This window comes from Oncorhynchus keta, chromosome 21, assembly GCF_023373465.1.
Source record: "Oncorhynchus keta strain PuntledgeMale-10-30-2019 chromosome 21, Oket_V2, whole genome shotgun sequence".
Lineage (NCBI taxonomy): Eukaryota > Metazoa > Chordata > Actinopteri > Salmoniformes > Salmonidae > Oncorhynchus > Oncorhynchus keta.
Window position 1 is genome coordinate 38,244,340 of NC_068441.1, and position 17,992 is coordinate 38,262,331.

A 17,992-nucleotide genomic window follows, 5' to 3' on the forward strand; every position below is an offset into this window, starting at 1 on the left:
TATATAGTGTACTTTGATCTATAAGCATAAATATTTCAAATTGTGTATATATAGCCTAACATTGGCTGTGGGGGAAAACATCTAATGGGATTTAACGTAAATCGTTCCATATGGCTACAGTATGTTCCTCTTACACATGGCGCAGTGTAGCCTAACTGTACGCACCACAACCATTTATGCCAATGAGCAGCAAAAACTAGAAGCATAACATTTGCAGATGGATAAAATAACTTTAAACAACTGAAACATTTTGAAACTATACTCCTCGGACATTAAGACCTGGCGGTGTAGGGAGAATTAAATTATGTAACATGTAGCCTTGAAATTTGATCAAGTTCTGGACTTAGCCCAGCAAATAACCCTCAGAACGGAGCTTTGGGTCATAAATATAATTCAAGTCGGTGAAGGTGTCTGACAACAGCAAAGTTGTAGCCAGAAATATTTTAGTTCTTCATCGGGCCTCAGTGGGCATTTAAATGTCTTGGGTTTGGACTGATGTCTTCTCTCACCCGTTATGGGCAGTATCGACTGTGATTTTGGGACTCCTCTTGCGGTCACAGCAGAGAGGGTCCTGGGACACCCGAGCCTGTCTTGTGCAACTGAAGGGCAAGACCGCCATAGTTACTGGAGCTAACACAGGTAACGGTTTTGCATGGGCTAAATTCTTGCTTGACTTGTTTCGCTTGGAATGGTTTATCCAATTAGATTCAATAAGAATATCCCTCCAGCAGTTGCATGCTGCACAGACAAGCATGTTAACCAACTGGAAATACAAAAAATATATATATAAGTCAGAATTGGCAATTTACTCTTGACAATTTTTAATTCTCAAAATTAAACAGTTTTTACACACAGCAGTCAAAGGGAAATCTTTTTTAATTTATACATAGTGTAATACCAACAAAACAAATCCAATGATGACTTCCAGTAAGCATTCCCTTTAAGTGTCAAATTAAGTAATGCAACCTTTCCATTCCAATCACGGTGCATTTCTCTCACTTGAACCTCTCGCCATCAAAGTGTCTCAAATAGACTTCAGAATGTAGTTAATGATGTGCTTTTGGAATCCCTCTTTAAAGAAGTGAAGAAAGAAAACAAATTCCAGGGAGAGAGAGAGTGTGTGTAAATGGAGGGTTCTCTCTCTATCTGAGAAATCCTCATCCGCTTGACTTTTCACTGGGAAAACTAAAGTTATTCAATGTAAAAGGGTTCCTACTCATGCTAATTACATAAACAATTGGACCAATATGACTTCCAGCAGTGCATGTCAGTTAGCCAGAGCTAAGACCTGCACACTCTCATGTGAAGGAAACTCCTGTTTTTTACAGCTTTAGCTTATAGCCTGATCAATGCTAAACCTCAAACAAATACACCTTGACCCTGTGGAACTTGGGGACACACTCTTTTCACTCCACTTCGATACAGCTATGACCGGAGGTAGTAGGTTTGGAGAGAGAGCATTTTTGCTAAACCTAACCCTTTTCATAACCTTAACCTAATTCTCCTAACCTAGGGCGGCAGGGTAGCCTAGTGGTTAGAGCGTTGGACATGTAACCGAAAGGTTGCAAGTTCAAATCCCTGAGCTGACAAGGTAATCTGTCGTTCTGCCCCTGAACAGGCAGTTAACCCACTGTTCCTAGGCCGTCATTGAACATAAGAATTTGTTCTTAACTGACTTGCCTAGTAAAAAAAAAGGTAAAAACCTGCTATGAATAAGTAACTTCTGGTCATAGCGCAATCAAAGTGGCATGAATATAGTATTTGTTGTGGATCTTTTGAACTGGATATAGGGGTTATTAGATGTAGACCATTCTTCTGGACTGCCATGTCCATGAACTTTGCACACAGACGTGCACACTCACACAAATTACAGGCAGACAGAGTGACATACATGCAGACAGACAGACAGACTCACACATACTGTACAACGGTCCTTCTGTAGCTCAGTTGGTAGAGCATGGCGCTTGTAACGCCAGGGTAGTGGGTTTGATCCCCGGGACCACCCATACGTAGAATGTATGCACACATGGCTGTAAGTCGCTTTGGATAAAAGCGTCTGCTAAATGGCATATATTTTTGTACAAGCAGCTCTGTTAGATTGTGCTGCAAGCAACTGCTCTTATCTAGTAACCCCTTCAGACAGACAGACAGACATACGGTACAAGCAGCTCTGTTAGATTGTGCTGCAAGCAACTGCTCTTATCTAGTAACCCCTTCAGACAGACAGACAGACAGACAGACAGACAGACAGACAGACAGACAGACAGACAGACAGACAGACAGACAGACAGAGTGACAGACAGACAGACAGACAGACAGACAGACAGACAGACAGACAGACAGACAGACAGACAGACAGACAGACAGACAGACAGACAGACAGACAGACAGACAGACAGACAGACAGACAGACAGACAGACAGACAGACAGACAGACAGAGTGACAGACAGACAGACAGACAGACAGACAGACAGAGTGACAGACAGACAGACAGACAGAGTGACAGACAGACAGACAGACAGACAGACAGACAGACAGACAGACAGACAGACAGACTCACACATACTGTACAAGCAGCTCTGTTAGATTGCGCTGCAAGCAACTGCTCTTAAATTTTGTTTTGTCCTCTGAGTGTCTTTTTCACTAATCATCGTTCTCGCTCTCTACTTCACCTTTCCCCTGTCTTTCTCTCTCGCTTTCTCTCTCAACCACTTTCCCTCTCTCTTTCTCCTATTCTCCCTCTTGTTCTTTCTCTCTATATATCTATCTCATCCTCTCCTCTCTCCCCCTCCCTCAGGCATAGGGAAGTTCATTGCCCTAGACTTTGCCCGGCGTGGGGCTCGTGTTATCATGGCGTGCCGGAGCGAGGCGCGCGGTAGTGCTGCCCTGCAGGAAATCCGGAAGAGGAGCGGGAACACCAACGTGCACCTGCGCCTGGTGGACACCTCGTCCCTGGCGTCTGTGAGGGCATTTGTAGAGGGCGTCCTGCGAGAGGAGAAGGAGCTCCACATCCTGGTCAACAACGCTGGGGCTTCAGGTGGGTAGCTTCAGGTCAAGATTCAAAGACAGTTAGGCTGGAATCCACACTGAATACCACTGTGTTCACTACTGTTTCACTTAAAACAATAGACAATAGTGAAACAGCTCCACATCCTGGTCAACAGACCAAGCCCTTCAGCTGGGCATCACATCAGCCTGGAATCCACACTGAATATCGCAATATCTTCACTATTCACCTGAAGCGGAACAATAATGAAACAGAGCGATATCCAGGTTGGATTCCAGGTTATGTGGATTCCAGGCTATGAGACAGTCAACCAGGGGTGGACATCAACAGCCATAATACTAGTGTGACCCGGGGCTTCTAGTCGCCATCAGGCTGTGGTAGCTCATAGAGCTAAAACCCAGGCATGACGGGAGTTAATGTAAGTCTTCAGGGCCCAGTTTTTCAAACGTTATCTTGACGGATTTCGGCAATTGGACAGGATTAAATGCATAGAAATGTCCCCATTGAATGGGACACATTTGCAAATAAATTCATAAAAAATCCTACAATGTGATTTTCTGGATTTTTCTTCTCATTTTGTCTGTCATAGTTGAAGTGTACCTCTGATCAAAATTACAGGCCTATCTCATCTTTTTAAGTGGGAGAACTTGCACAATTGGTGGCTGACTAAATACTTTTTTGCCCCACTGTACGTTATCCCAAAATGGTGTCAGTTTGTCACAGGACCACAGCATATGGTGCTTTTTGCATCTCCAACAGAGATGTGACATTTCTGGGTGCATTTACATGCATTCTGGCAGGAGTGTAGTAACTCATATGAATTATCTTAAAATGCAGTAATTAATGTCTTAGGTCATAGGAGCAGGTATTAACATTTTCACATATCTGTGACCAATGGTTCTCCTCAATTTCTTCCTTTAGATCTGTTTCCCATTTTTTCCTTATCGGTTCTGAACCATCAGGTAGAGTTTCAATCAACTCTTGATTTAACTTGATTGAATGAGAGTATAGATCCATCATAATACACATGTTCAAAATTCATGGTGCCACTTTGGAACCAGGACTTAAAGGTGTATAGGGTATAGCTTTATAGGGTAAATATAAAACAGTCAATTTTATTATTTTCATTCCAAATTAAGTTGGAGAACAGGCCATTTATTTAACTTAAAAAGTTGGATGGAATTGAAACTGGCAGGGCCTGGAATAAATACATCAACCTTAGTAATATATACATTTTTATTATGTTAACCATACCTAACAGAAATAGGGAGATATCTCCATCTCTGAACATCAGATTCAATCTAATCTATGAAAGGAAAATTATTGATTGTACTGTATATGCTTCTTCCAGACGGCATGGTATCAGTACACCCCGGTATTTCATGACTTTGTTTCCACTTGAATGTACTTTCTAAGCTTGAGAAGTCATAATTAGAAATGGGTTTTATTTCAGTTTTCAACCAATTCACTTTGAATCCTGATATGGCACCATATGTGTCCAACAGTAGTAAAACAAATGACAGAGAATGTTGGAGAGGAACATTCAATGTGCCTGTGGATGAGAGGGCACATGAGAGATGGCTTCAGTTAGTCATGTTAGGAGAGAGTTGACAATGGTAGTGGTCATCACCTCTTAATCAGGAAACAGGAGGGGACTTAGCTGGAAATACAAATAGCAGATACATTCCATTACAGCTGTGTCATCGTAGGTTCAAACAACAAGTTTCTCCATGACGTTAAACACAGACTGCGCATCTCGCCCACTTGACACATCAAAGTAGTCCAAGAAACGTTTCTGAATGAAGCCCTGATCATCCCCATACCTGATGATAACTGAAAACTGCAAGCAGACTGGTGGCACTATAGGTCCCAGAGTGTGTGGGGGGGGGGGGGGTCATTTTTACCCCCTGTGGCTCAGAGTTTTTCCTTATCTGTTACCCTAACCAGGAAAACTCTGGACCCTATAAGGTATGTCAGTGATTAATCAGTTGTAAAAAGGTTTTATAAGGGCTGTGATTTTTTTCTAATCAGTTTTTTCTAATCAGGTCACATGAAACTGAAAAAAAAACTCCAGCAACCTTATACTTAGACTAGATTAGGAGGGGGATTCCTCTACCCAGAGGCAGAGACAACAACTGATATACAATATAACTCACAGGACTGAGCTTGCTTTATGCATGTTTGCGTCATGTAGGCCTATTCAACTGTAGGCCTTGTAAAAAAATGAACGGAAGTCTGTCATCACTATTATGTTGATTGATTAATTCCAGTTAATAATTAGTTACCCTGACCAGATGAACAGGGTGCATAGGCTGTATGCAGCTGCTATTATTAGTAGCCTACAGTTGATCAGACTGAAAAATCCCATACAGCATGTCAGATCTCTAATGTTTAGGTGTAGCCTAAGCTGCTGTAACATTTATGTAATGAGTTTCTGCTTGTGTCTGTCTGGAGTGGTTGCATTATCATCTTTGCTAAATAAATACCGGAGGAAAGTGGAAAGCATACTTGAGCGAGAGCGAATAAATGCGCTGTGTCAACCTCTCTTTAATCTAACTTTTAATGGATGATGCAATGGAAGCTATCAAATCTTTCTGAATTGATTTTGACATCCCAGAGAATACAGTAGAAAGTTCCATATGTTCAGCTAGTAATGTACAATTATCACTGCAAGCTTCTTATAGTTGCACTTGTTAGCGAAAATGTCGCTCTTGTCTTGTCCTCTAATAGCCAATTATTGCATACCCAAAAACGCAGTGGTGTTGATAAACTGCTTGAGAACATCCCTGTTTCTTCTTTCTTTCTGGTTGTGTTGCGCAGTTTGAATATGCAGACCTTCGTCACGATAGATGCAGCTTTTCTCAGCCCAAAAAAAGAATAGGTTATCCCTCTCAGGGTCAATGGCAAGAGGAAAACAACATAAACAACATAAAAAAGCACATGCCATCACTGTGTTAATTAAGAATAGGATTATTTAGGCATTAGGCATCATTCTAATATATTAAAAAGAGAAATGAATTTAAATGAATGGAAACAGATGCAGGCCTTTAACCACTGGAGTAGTCTACAGTTCCATCGAACTGCATGCGACCACATGTGGTGCGCACTCCTTTTAAACCACCGGGGGACTGAGCGGGCGGATTACTGGAACAGGTTAGTATAGTGACTTTATGAATGTAACATCCGTTCTACTCTGGGCACCAGTAGAGCCAAAGCGAGTGCAATTTATTCACTTGATTTTTCAGTTTAACGGCTACATGTTCCATTTGGCCTTGTTACATTTCTTGTACATTCCCACCTTGTGATTCAGTGAATTAATTCATTTCCATATGATTTTCCAACAAAGAGCTGGAAATAATTATTGAAAGGTGCGTAATTGTGGGCTTCGCACACATAACGGGCTTTTTGTCTCTCTCTTTTAAAAACTCTGTAATTGCCCATGTTTCTTCAACATTCATTCAACCAATTAACATTTGGTTAATTGACATAACAACACCAATTAACATTATCAATTGTACTAAAAGTATAATCGACACGTAATAATATAATGTTTCCCAGGAGAGAGAGACCAATGGAAATAAAAGTACTAAGTGCTTACAATTTCAGCGTCTTAGTCGGTTCGACATTTGATCCCTCCCAGTCTTTTTATCCATGTGGGCCATTTAAATGATTTCCACACACTCAGGCCTTTATAGCCTATTAGCTGGGAAGCATTAAAAAAACAATTGTCCAGATCATAGCAATCATCATGTTGTCTTGTTCACTTGTCAGTTTGTTACTTAAACAAATTCCTATTCATTACCTATTCAGTATTTAGTATTATATTAGGATCCCATTAGTTACCGCTAAAGTAGCAGCTTCTCTTCCTGGCGTCCACACAAATCATGACATAATACAGACCATGAATAGACAAGTACATCCCAAGGACAGAACTACATACATTAAAAATAGGAATATACGGTTTCATACATTTATGCCTTCTGAATGCAAGTGCAACACACGAAAATGGAGACGCAATAACAAGGAAGTACGCTGCAAGTAGGCTGACACTTCCCCTGACGTGAATATAGCAACCTTGTTTGGCAAAATTCTTCTGAACTGAATTAAGCTACCTTGTTTCTATAGTTACTGTCCATAATGCGTATCCTGGGGTAAGGTATTAAACCTATTACTATTGTGAATGTTTGTCCTTGACGCGGTGTCTATTTGGGCTACGGTTTGCAACATGCACATCATTTGTGGTGTGTGGTGTGTGTCTCTGTATCTCTGTGTGTGTGTGTGTGTGTGTGTGTGTGTGTGTGTGTGTGTGTGTGTGTGTGTGTGTGTGTGCTTGTGTGTGTGTGTGTGTGTGTGTGCCTTATCATCTAGGTCTGCCTGGAGATATCACCTCCGATGGTCTAGAGGTGTCCTTCGCTACCAATCATGTGGGTCCTTTCCTCCTCACCAGCCTGCTTTTGGGTAAGACATCACATACCTTTTGGGTAAGACACCACATATCTTCTGGGTAAGACACCACATATCTTCTGGGTAAGACACCACATATCTTTTGGGTAAGACACCACATATCTTCTGGGTAAGACATCACATACCTTTTGGGTAAGACACCACATATCTTCTGGGTAAGACACCACATATCTTCTGGGTAAGACACCACATATCTTCTGGGTAAGACACCACATATCTTTTGGGTAAGACACCACATATCTTCTGGGTAAGACACCACATACCTTTTGGGTAAGACACCATATATCTTCTGGGTAAGACACCACATATCTTCTGGGTAAGACACCACATATCTTTTGGGTAAGACACCACATACCTTCTGGGTAAGACACCACATACCTTTTGGGTAAGACACCACATATCTTCTGGGTACGACACCACATATCTTCTGGGTAAGACACCACATACCTTTTGGGTAAGACACCACATATCTTCTGGGTAAGACACCATATATCTTCTGGGTAAGACACCACATATCTTCTGGGTAAGACACCACATATCTTTTGGGTAAGACACCATATATCTTCTGGGTAAGACACCATATATCTTCTGGGTAAGACACCACATACCTTTTGGGTAAGACACCACATATCTTCTGGGTACGACACCACATATCTTCTGGGTAAGACACCACATACCTTTTGGGTAAGACACCACATATCTTCTGGGTAAGACACCATATATCTTCTGGGTAAGACACCACATATCTTCTGGGTAAGACACCACATATCTTCTGGGTAAGACACCACATATCTTCTGGGTAAGACACCACATACCTTTTGGGTAAGACACCACATATCTTCTGGGTACGACACCACATACCTTCTGGATAAGAATATCCCAATTGAAAGAGGTGATTCAGCCCAGCTTGAACAAAAGGCAATTCTTACACTTCAAAAACATTCTTTATGTACTGAACAAAAATATAAACTGCGACATGCAACAATTTCAACGATTGTATTGAGTTAAAATTCATACAAGGAAATCATTCAATTGAAATAAACTCATTAGGCCCTAATCTATGGATTTCACATGAATGGGAGCCAGAACCACTTGGGAGCAAGGCTGATGCCAATCAGAATGAGTTTTTCCTGACAAAAGAGCTTTATTATAGACAGAAATACTACTCAGTTTCATCAGCTGTCCTGGTGGCTGGTCTCAGACGATCCCACTGGTGAAGAAGCCAGATGTGGAGGTCCTGGGCTGGAGTGGTTACAAGTGGTCTGTGGTTGTAAGGCCGGTTGAAAGTACTTCCAAATTGGTAGAGAAATTAACATAAAATGATCTGGCAACAGCTCTGGTGGACATTCCTGCAGTCAGCATGCCAATTGCACACTCCCTCAAAACTTGAGACATCTGTGGCATTGTGTTGTGTGACAAAACTGCACATTTTAGAGTGGCTTTTTATTGTCCCCAGGACAACATGCACCTGCGTAATAATCATGCTGTTTAATCAGCTTCTTGATATGCCACACATGTCAGGTAGATGGAAAATTTTGGAAAATGAGAAATGCTGACTAACAGGGATGTAAACAGATTTGTGCACAAAATGTTGTGGGTATGGAACATTTCTGGAATATTTCATTTCAGCTCATGAAACATGGGACCAACACCTTACATGTTGTGTTTATATTTTTTTCCTGGAGAGTCACCCATTAAAGTGTCGTGGTCAGGTAAGGAATGTTTTTTTCATATTATATTCCACACCTTACATTGTATTACTGTTCCCCTCCCACTTCTCTCCCCTGCTCTTTTCTTTCCCTTGCTCCCTCCCCACCTCTCATCCCTCCCTCCCTCCCTCCCTCCCTCCCTCCCTCCCTCCCTCCCTCCCTCCCTCCCTCCCTCCCTCCCTCCCTCCCTCCCTCCCTCCCCTCCATCCCTCTCTCTCTCTCTCTCCCCTCCATCCTCTCCCCCGTCTCTCCCCTCTCTCCTTACCTCTGTCCAGACCTGCTAAAGCGATCGGCGCCGGCGCGCATCGTCAACGTGTCATCTATGAACCACTGGAGGGGCGTGGTCGACTTTTCACACTTCAAGGGCGAGAACCTGGCCTACACCATGGACAGCGTGTACAACCACACCAAGCTGCACAACATAATCTGCACTAACGAGCTGGCACGAAGGCTACAAGGCACAGGTGGATAGGAATGCCTAGGCAAGTTTTCATAAAGCATCTCAGAGTAGGAGTGCTGATCTAGGATCAGTTTTGGCATTAGATCATAATGAATAATGAATAAGATTACATGGACAGGGAGAAAAAAAACTGATCCTATATCAACAAGCCTACTCTGAAATGGTTTTGGAATAATGGCCCTGGTTCCATTTAGCTTGTAGACAATTGCTCTATCCTGGCCCCTTACCCCACAGTTGAATTTCATTCATAGCACGTCTGATACTGATTTGGCTATATGACCGGCGTGTATATTGGTAATGTTTGTAAAAGTACCACAGTCCTTGTTTAGAACACATAGTATAGCCATAAGCTCTTTCACTGCTGCTAAAACAATGTATAAGTGCATAAGTAACATTATACAATGAGCATCATTCCTGAGGGGTCTAACGGGGAACGTGGTTATATAACGAAAGTTAGGCACCAAACATCTTCTGTGCAGCTGGAGATAGAGTTTCCCTGTGTGAGTCAAACTTCCCATGGAATCAGACTCAGGGATAACAACACAGTACGCAGTATAATGGAGGGATAGGGGTAAGGGCTTTAGTGTGGTTTCTAATGTGCTATAGTGTGTGTGTGTGTGTGTGTGTGTGTGTGTGTGTGTGTGTGTGTGTGTGTGTGTGTGTGTGTGTGTGTGTGTGTGTGTGTGTGTGTGTGTGTGTGTGTGTGTGTGTGTGTGTGTGTGTGTGTGTGTGTGTGTGTCTCTCTCACAGGGGTGACAGCTAACTCCCTCCACCCTGGGGTGGTGATGACAGAAGTGATGAGACACTATAACTTCCTGGTTCGGTTCCTATTCAACCTGATTGGAATCTTTTTCTTCAAGGTGAATACTTTGTATCATAACACTCTGGTGAAAATTTGAAGGGGAAAAAATGCTTTTAACACTATTTTACAGTCCTGTTTCATATAGGAAGTTAACAGTGGAACATTTCTGGTGACCCTGTTCCCAGGTCTGTTTTTGTTGTCATGCCAACTTCTATGGTCATAATAAGACAGCACAAACATCTGTGACCAGGCTAACTTTCTGGTTCTTAGGGCTCTATTCAATCTGTATCACTGAAGCGTCACAGATTGTGCGGTAGACATTTAAAGGTAATTTCCTATTGAGCCAACATATGCAGCATTTGCCGTGAATGCAGTCTCCGCTAACACGGGATTTGGGGTCATTGCCTTTAAATTTCAATCACGTTGTAACGTTGAATTTCTGCAATACGCATTGAATTAGAGCCCTTACTTTAAAGATTTCAACTCAAATTTCTACTGGCAAATTTGAGTGTTCCGCAGAAGGTTACTGCCATTCCGCAACAGGTCGTGACACACCCGCGTTGTGCATTATTTCCATAAAACTCATAGCCCCTCGTTGTTAATCCCTTACATAATAACCCTTTTAAACTGTAACTGCTAAATAAATAACAAGTGCATAATGAACTGTAAAATAATGAAGTGTCAATATTTTCTGTTTGTCTGGACTGAAAGAGGGAAAGTGGGTTTCTGGAAAGGTCTGTAGCTAGGAATAATGTGTGAGACAAGTGCCTGGATTCAATCTGGGACCGCGCTATAGCACACTTGACATTAAGGTAATTTCCAATTCAGCGTTTACCTTGAATCTGAAACATTTAACTTGAATGTAATCTCCACAACCTCAGTAACATTGCCTTTAAAAGCTGCAATGTCTACGAGTGTGATCGGATTGAATCCTAGCCAAACAGATAAAAATGTGTTCTCGTCCTGATTGGTTAGTGTGTGCGAACAGGATGTGTTATGTCTCACTTCAAGGAAACCAAAGGTGAACGTGTGTGTGTATGTGTGTGCGTGTGTGTGTGCTGCTGAGATTAAATTAAACTCAATTAGAGTGGAGACCAACCAAGGACACCACAACAATAGGCCACATTTAAGACAAGGGGTTAAAATGTGTCTTTAGCCCAGACTTCAAGGCAGTGATGTTCTGGGCTATGCAGAGATGGAGGCTTGTTGGTGACCAAAGGAGCAGAATGCTTGGTCCATCATTTTTAGGTGGGTCTTTGGGACACAGAAGAGTCTCTGATCATTTGTCATGATCCGAAAGATGATGGTTTGCTTCAGTGGGCACACTACAGCATATAATGAGTTAAACAATTTCACTCAATAAACCTGAAAAAACAGCTAGCTGGAGCTCGTCTGCGTGGTTGGCTGGATATTTTTTATTTATTTATTTAACCTTTATTTTATTTAACCAGGGAAGTCAGTTAAGAACAAATTCTTATTTACAATGACGGCTTACCCCGGCCAAACCCTAACCCGACGATGCTGGGACAATCATGCGCAGCCCAATGGGACACTAAATCACAGCCGGTTGTGATACATCCTGGAATCAAACCAGGGTCTGTAGTGACACCTCTAGCACGAGATGCAGTGTGTTAGACCTCTACGCCACTCGGGATATGCCCTCACCTTCTATGTACTTAATGCTGATTGGTTTGGTTCTGTCCACTATAGTGCTGTACGGTTAGAACGTGATGTTAAGTGTGTTCCAATCGGCTGATTGGTTAGAATGAATTAGTGATTTATAGGTCTGAAGGCCAGTCAGATTGAAAGAGCTGGCCTTTGTTATAAAGCCAGCAGAACAACTGTAACAGCTACAACATGTTTGCTATTGAAACCTGTGTGTGTGTGTGTGTGTGTGTGTGTGTGTGTGTGTGTGTGTGTGTGTGTGTGTGTGTGTGTGTGTGTGTGTGTGTGTGTGTGTGTGTGTGTGTGTGTGTGCACTTATTTATTTATAGCAGTTTCACAAAATCTCTACAGCAGATGTCTCTGAGTAAACATGGCAATTGTGTAAACGTTCTGAGCTCCAGGTTAAGGGACACTCCCCTTCCTGGCATTACTCAAAGAAACAAAGTCCTGACAAAGATATTTACTTGCACTCAATGTGCTTACACATTGTTGTCTCTTTTATGCAGAGGTGGTTAATGTTTATGCTCTCACGCTCTTCTCCCATCTCTGTCCACAAAGTCTTCTGAAGAAGGGGCAGTGAGCACCATCTACTGTGCTGTCTCCGAGGAGATGGAGGGAATAACAGGAAAGTACATTGACAGCGACTGTTCCCTGGTTCTCCCTGCCCACCTGGCCAGAGACCCTGCCCTCGCAGTCAAGGACTTTGAGTTCTGCGAGAGATTGACATCCAAGCTCTGAATAATTACCAGAGGGCTTGAGAGAAAGATACAGAGAGAGAGAGAGAGAGAGAGAGAAAGAGAGAGGCTCGTTTGCAGTGGGGTCAAATTCCTTTTGAACTCCATTTACCCATGTTATTATGAAGGATTAATAAAAAATGCAGGGTGAAATATGTCTATAAATTTTGTTTCTTTAAGTGTATTATTCAATAACAGACTTTATAAAAACACAGTTGAAGTCGGAAGTTTACATACACTTAGGTTGGAGTCATTAAAACTAATTTTTCAACCACTCCACAAATGTCTTGTTAACAAACTATAGATTTGGCAAGTCGGTTAGGATATCTACTTTGTGCCTGACACAAGTAATTTTTCCAACAATTGTTTAAGAGACAAAATTTTTCACTTATAATTCACTGTATCACAATTCCAGTGGGTCAGAAGTTCACATACACTAAGTTGACTGTGCCTTTAAACAGCTTGGAAAATTCCAGAAAATTATGTAAAGGCTTTAGAAGCTTCTGATAGGCTAATTGACATAATTTGAGTCAATTGGAGGTGTCCCTGTGGATGTATTTCAAGCTTATCTTCAAACTCAGTGCATCTTTGCTTGACATCATGGAAAAATCTAAGAAATCAGCCAAGACCTCAGAAAAAAATTGTAGACCTCCACAAGTCTGGTTCATCCTTGGGAGCAATTTCTAAACGCCTGAAGGTACCACGTTCATCTGTACAAACAATAGTACGCAGCTGTCATACCGCTCAGGAAGGAAACGCGTTCTGTCTCCTAGAGATGAACGTACTTTGCTGTGAAAAGTGCAAATCAATCCCAGAACAACAGCAAAGACCAGAAAGACCTTGTGTAGATGCAGGAGGAAACGGGTACAAAAGTATCTATATCCACAGTAAAACGAGTCCTATATCAACATAACCTGAAAGGCCGCTCAGCAAGGAAGAAGCCACTGCTCCAAAACCGCCATAAAAAAATCCAGACTACGGTTTGCAACTGCACATGGGGACAAAGATCGTACCTTTTGGAGAAATGTCCTCTGGTCTGATGAAACAAAAATAGATCTGTTTGGCCATAATGACCAATGTTATGTTTGGAGGAAAAAGGGGAATGCTTGCAAGCCGAAGAACACCATCCCAACCATGAAGCACGGGGGTGGCAGCATCAGGTTGTGGGGGTGCTTTGCTGCAGGAGGGAATGGGGCACTTCACAAAATAGATGGCATCATGAGGATGGGAAATTATGTGGATATATTGAAGCAACATCAAGACATCAGTCAGCAAGTTAAAGCTTGGTCGCAAATGGGTCTTCCAAATGGACAAGCATACTTCAAAAGTTGTGGCAAAATGGCTAAGGACAACAAAGTCAAGGTATTGAAGTGGCCATCACAAAGCCCTGACCTGAATCCCATAGAAAATGTGTGGGCAGAACTGAAAAAGCGTGTGCGAAACGTTTGACCCATGTTAAACAATGGAAAGACAATGCTACTGTTGTGATTTTTATGAATAATGACTAAATGATGTATACATTTAACATAAGAAATGAATGTATGTGTGTGTCGAAAGAGAACAAAGAGGGGCATTAACCTATGTTTGAACCGACCCGGCTGTAACTCTGGGGAGATAAGATAGGACAGGGAGAGCCCCTCCAGAGCTCTCGTATCTGGGGGAGACTGGAACTGTCAGCTGAGTGGTAATAAACTGTGGTGAGACTCATGAGAAAATCCCTATGTTGGTGTGTATGTATGTGTGTAGGGTAAGAGAAAGTTATAAAAGGAATGTCTTTGTATATGTACAGCAGCGCTCTCGTAAATAAACCTTGCTGACTATGGTAGACTGGCCTCTGACTGTTTCATTTTAATAAGAACCTTACAAATTCTTAGTAACAGACAGAGTATTTTAATTGAAGTTCAGTTTATGAACATTGAGAACAAAATTATCATAACAGCTACCAAATACTAACCGAGTGTATGTAAACTTCTGACCCACTGGGAATGTGATGAAAGAAATAAAAGCTGAAATAAATAATTCTCTCTATTATTCTTCTGATATTTCACATTCTTAAAATAAAGTGGTGATCTTAACTGACCTAAGACAGGCAATTAATACTCGGATTAAATGTCAGGAATTGTGAAAAACTGAGTTTAAATGTATTTGGCTAAGGTGTATGTAAACTTCTGACTTCAACTGTATCTTAAAATAGATGTAGATTTAGCCTGTTCTGGATTAAACAAAGCCGATTGCACGAGGGAGGATTAGAGCTACTCTAGAACTAAATTGAAGCTTAAATTAAAACTTCAGAAGCAGGTTTAACTTCTGCACAGGTTGGAAGAGCCAGTGAACAGTGAGTGTGTACCCTCCACATCTGCTGTAGCATCCCTGAGATAAGATGCTGCCACCATCTTTCAGCAGAGAACAAAAAAGATGACCATGCATGAAATGTTAGCCAGAGAACTTCATGAGCATAAAATGAAATATCTGATGTAAGAACATGAAAAGAAAATGAGAATTCTACAGGTTGAATTGGATAGTAAGTTGGAAGAGAGAGGTATGATCCAAAAAGATACAGTAATGAGACAATTGATTACCAGCTATGGTGAACAATATGATATGTAAAAAATACATGTTTTGTAATTTGGATATTCATGAGTGACAGTATTTTAATCCCCACAAACTACATACCAGCCTTGGTTTAGTCACTCGTTTAATTTTGCTGAAAACTATTTGAAATGTGTACAGAACAAACATTATCAAAGCAAAAATAAGCCATAATGAATACATTCCATATTTAAATGCATCTCATCTAGTTGAAGTGCTGCAATGTGAAAGCAACCCTGTGTGCATGTCCTCATTGGTCATTGCCTGCTGCTTCAGGTAGGTGTGCAGCACAGCTGTAGCAATGATCACCTTGCAGCATCTTCTTGACTTGAAACTAAATGTATTGCATAAACACTGGAAATAATTTTTCCATACTCCAAACATACGCTTGACCATCCCTCTCGTGTGGATATGAGCTCTGTTGTGTCGTTGCTGCTCAGCTGTTGTTGGATTTATGTATGGAGTGAATAAAAAGTTACTCTGACCATATCCACTGTCACCAAGTAGTAGTCCACTATGTTGTCCTCTCTGAAACTGAGCACACAATGAAGAATTGTGAGTTGCACCTTTCCAACGGTAAAGAATTCTAAACTCTAAATTAGGAGTGCATACACCCTGAAAATGGATGGAAAACCAGTTCTTACGGTTCCTGTACTCCTCAGCATCAGGAGTTGATGGACACTTGATGGGAACATGACATCCATCTATACAGCCAATCACTCCCGGGAAGTGCCCATATTCATACAATTGCACATTATAGTTGGTTTTGCCAGCAGCATCAGGAAACTGGAAACTTGTAAAGACTCCTCAGTTCACAAATGGCCCTGCAGACTTTGATCTATTCTACACACAGTTGCTTCACTGGCACCACACAAATCCCCAGTGTCGCGATGAAAGATTCCAGATGCCAAAAACCTCAAAGTAATCAGAACTTGGAGAGAATTGGGTAAAGGCCTTCCTCTTTGAGACGGAGAAGAAAGTCTAGGCTCAAGCAAAGATATTATCTCCAATGCATTTTCTTTGTACATACGAAAGCGGTCTCGAAAAGCTATTTCAGCAAAGTAATTTAATGGATTACTCCTATCCACAAGTACCCATCTGGCTGGCCTCTGTAAGGCATGTTGGCCTTCATTTAGATATTCCAAATAGTCCATGCTCCCTCACAAACAGTACTAATCAGAATTGAAACCTACGCCTGAAGGTTTAATTTAAGCTTCAATTCAGTCATTGAGTAGCTCTAATCCTCCTTCTTGTAATCGGCTTTGTTTAATCCAGAACAGGCTAAATCTACGACCATTTTAAGATAAATTTGTGCAAGTCGCTTTGAGTTAAGACAGCTCAAACATGCATTTTAGTCTGGGACTAGGCTTAAGCCTTGTCTGTGAAACCGGCCCATTAAGTCCTACTCCTGTGTTCATCTAAACTCTGTCTGTGAAACCGACCGTAGAAGTTTTACATTTCCTGATAGGCCAACAGGTGCCCAATCTCTCAACCTCATAAATATCTACCAAGAAGATGTTTCAGGCTATCAATTAAGTTAGAGTAGCTAGCTTGACTAGCTGCTTAGCTGGTATGGCTGCTGGCAAGGTTGGTAGACTTCAGAAATGCAACCAATTACTAAATGTACTGAACAAGGCTCCTTTCAATCTTTTACCCAGATTTTTTTTGCAGAAATGCAGGGCATCATATTTAGTTCCTTAAAATCTCTTAAGGATCCTCCCCTTTTTTTCAATTTTCGCCTAAAATGACATACCCAAATCTAACTGCCTGTAGCTCGGGCCCTGAAACAAGGATATGCCTATTCTTGGTACCATTTGAAAGGAAACACTTTGACGTTTGTGGAAATATGAAAGGAATGTAGGATAATATAACACAATAGGGCTGGTAAAAGATAATCCAAAGACAAAAACAACCATTATTTTGTAATCATCTTTGAAATGCAAGAGAAAGAGTGTGTTATTCCAGCCCAGGTGCAATTTAGATTTTGGCCACTAGATGGCAGCAGTGTACAGTGGGGCAAAAGGTATTTAGTCAGCCACCAATTGTGCAAGTTCTCCCACTTAAAAAGATGAGAGAGGCCTGTAATTTTCATCATAGGTACACTATGACAGACAAAATGAGGAAAAAAATCCAGAAAATCACATTGTAGGATTTTTTATGAATGTATTTGCAAATTATGGTGGAAAATAAGTAGTTGCTCAATAACAAATATTTATCTCAATACTTTGTTATATACCCTTTGTTGGCAATGTCAGAGGTGAAACGTTTTCTGTAAGTCTTCACAAGGTTTTCACACACTGTTGCTGGTATTTTGGCCCATTCCTCCATGCAGATCTCCTCTAGAGCAGTGATGTTTTGGGGCTGTTACTGGGCAACACAGACTTTCAACTCCCTCCAAAGATTTTCTATGGGGTTGAGATCTGGAGACTGGCTAGGCCAATCCAGGACCTTGAAATGCTTCTTACGAAGCCACTCCTTCGTTGCCCGGGCGGTGTGTTTGGGATCATTGTCATGCTGAAAGACCCAGCCACGTTTCATCTTCAATGCCCTTGCTGATGGAA

General features: G+C 41.5%; 1 protein-coding gene across 1 annotated transcript; it reads left to right on the forward strand.

Annotated features, from left to right (window-relative positions):
- The first annotated feature begins 363 nt into the window (after positions 1-363).
- On the forward strand, positions 364-14,667 carry zgc:64106 (uncharacterized protein LOC393348 homolog). The gene is made up of 6 exons (XM_052473868.1): positions 364-639; positions 2,799-3,038; positions 7,377-7,466; positions 9,457-9,645; positions 10,392-10,501; positions 12,667-14,667. The coding sequence occupies exons 1-6, from the start codon at positions 477-479 to the stop codon at positions 12,844-12,846; spliced, it is 972 nt and encodes a 323-aa protein (XP_052329828.1). The 5' UTR covers positions 364-476; the 3' UTR covers positions 12,847-14,667.
- Positions 14,668-17,992: the final 3,325 nt, after the last annotated feature.

Excerpts from the sequence above, each read along its gene's own strand:
- zgc:64106 (XM_052473868.1), top strand. The coding sequence starts at position 477 with ATGTCTTGGGTTTGGACTGATGTCTTCTCTCACCCGTTATGGGCAGTA. Across the intron at positions 3,039-7,376 it reads CAACAACGCTGGGGCTTCAG|GTCTGCCTGGAGATATCACC; the intron begins GTGGGTAGCTTC and ends CTTATCATCTAG. Across the intron at positions 7,467-9,456 it reads CCTCACCAGCCTGCTTTTGG|ACCTGCTAAAGCGATCGGCG; the intron begins GTAAGACATCAC and ends ACCTCTGTCCAG.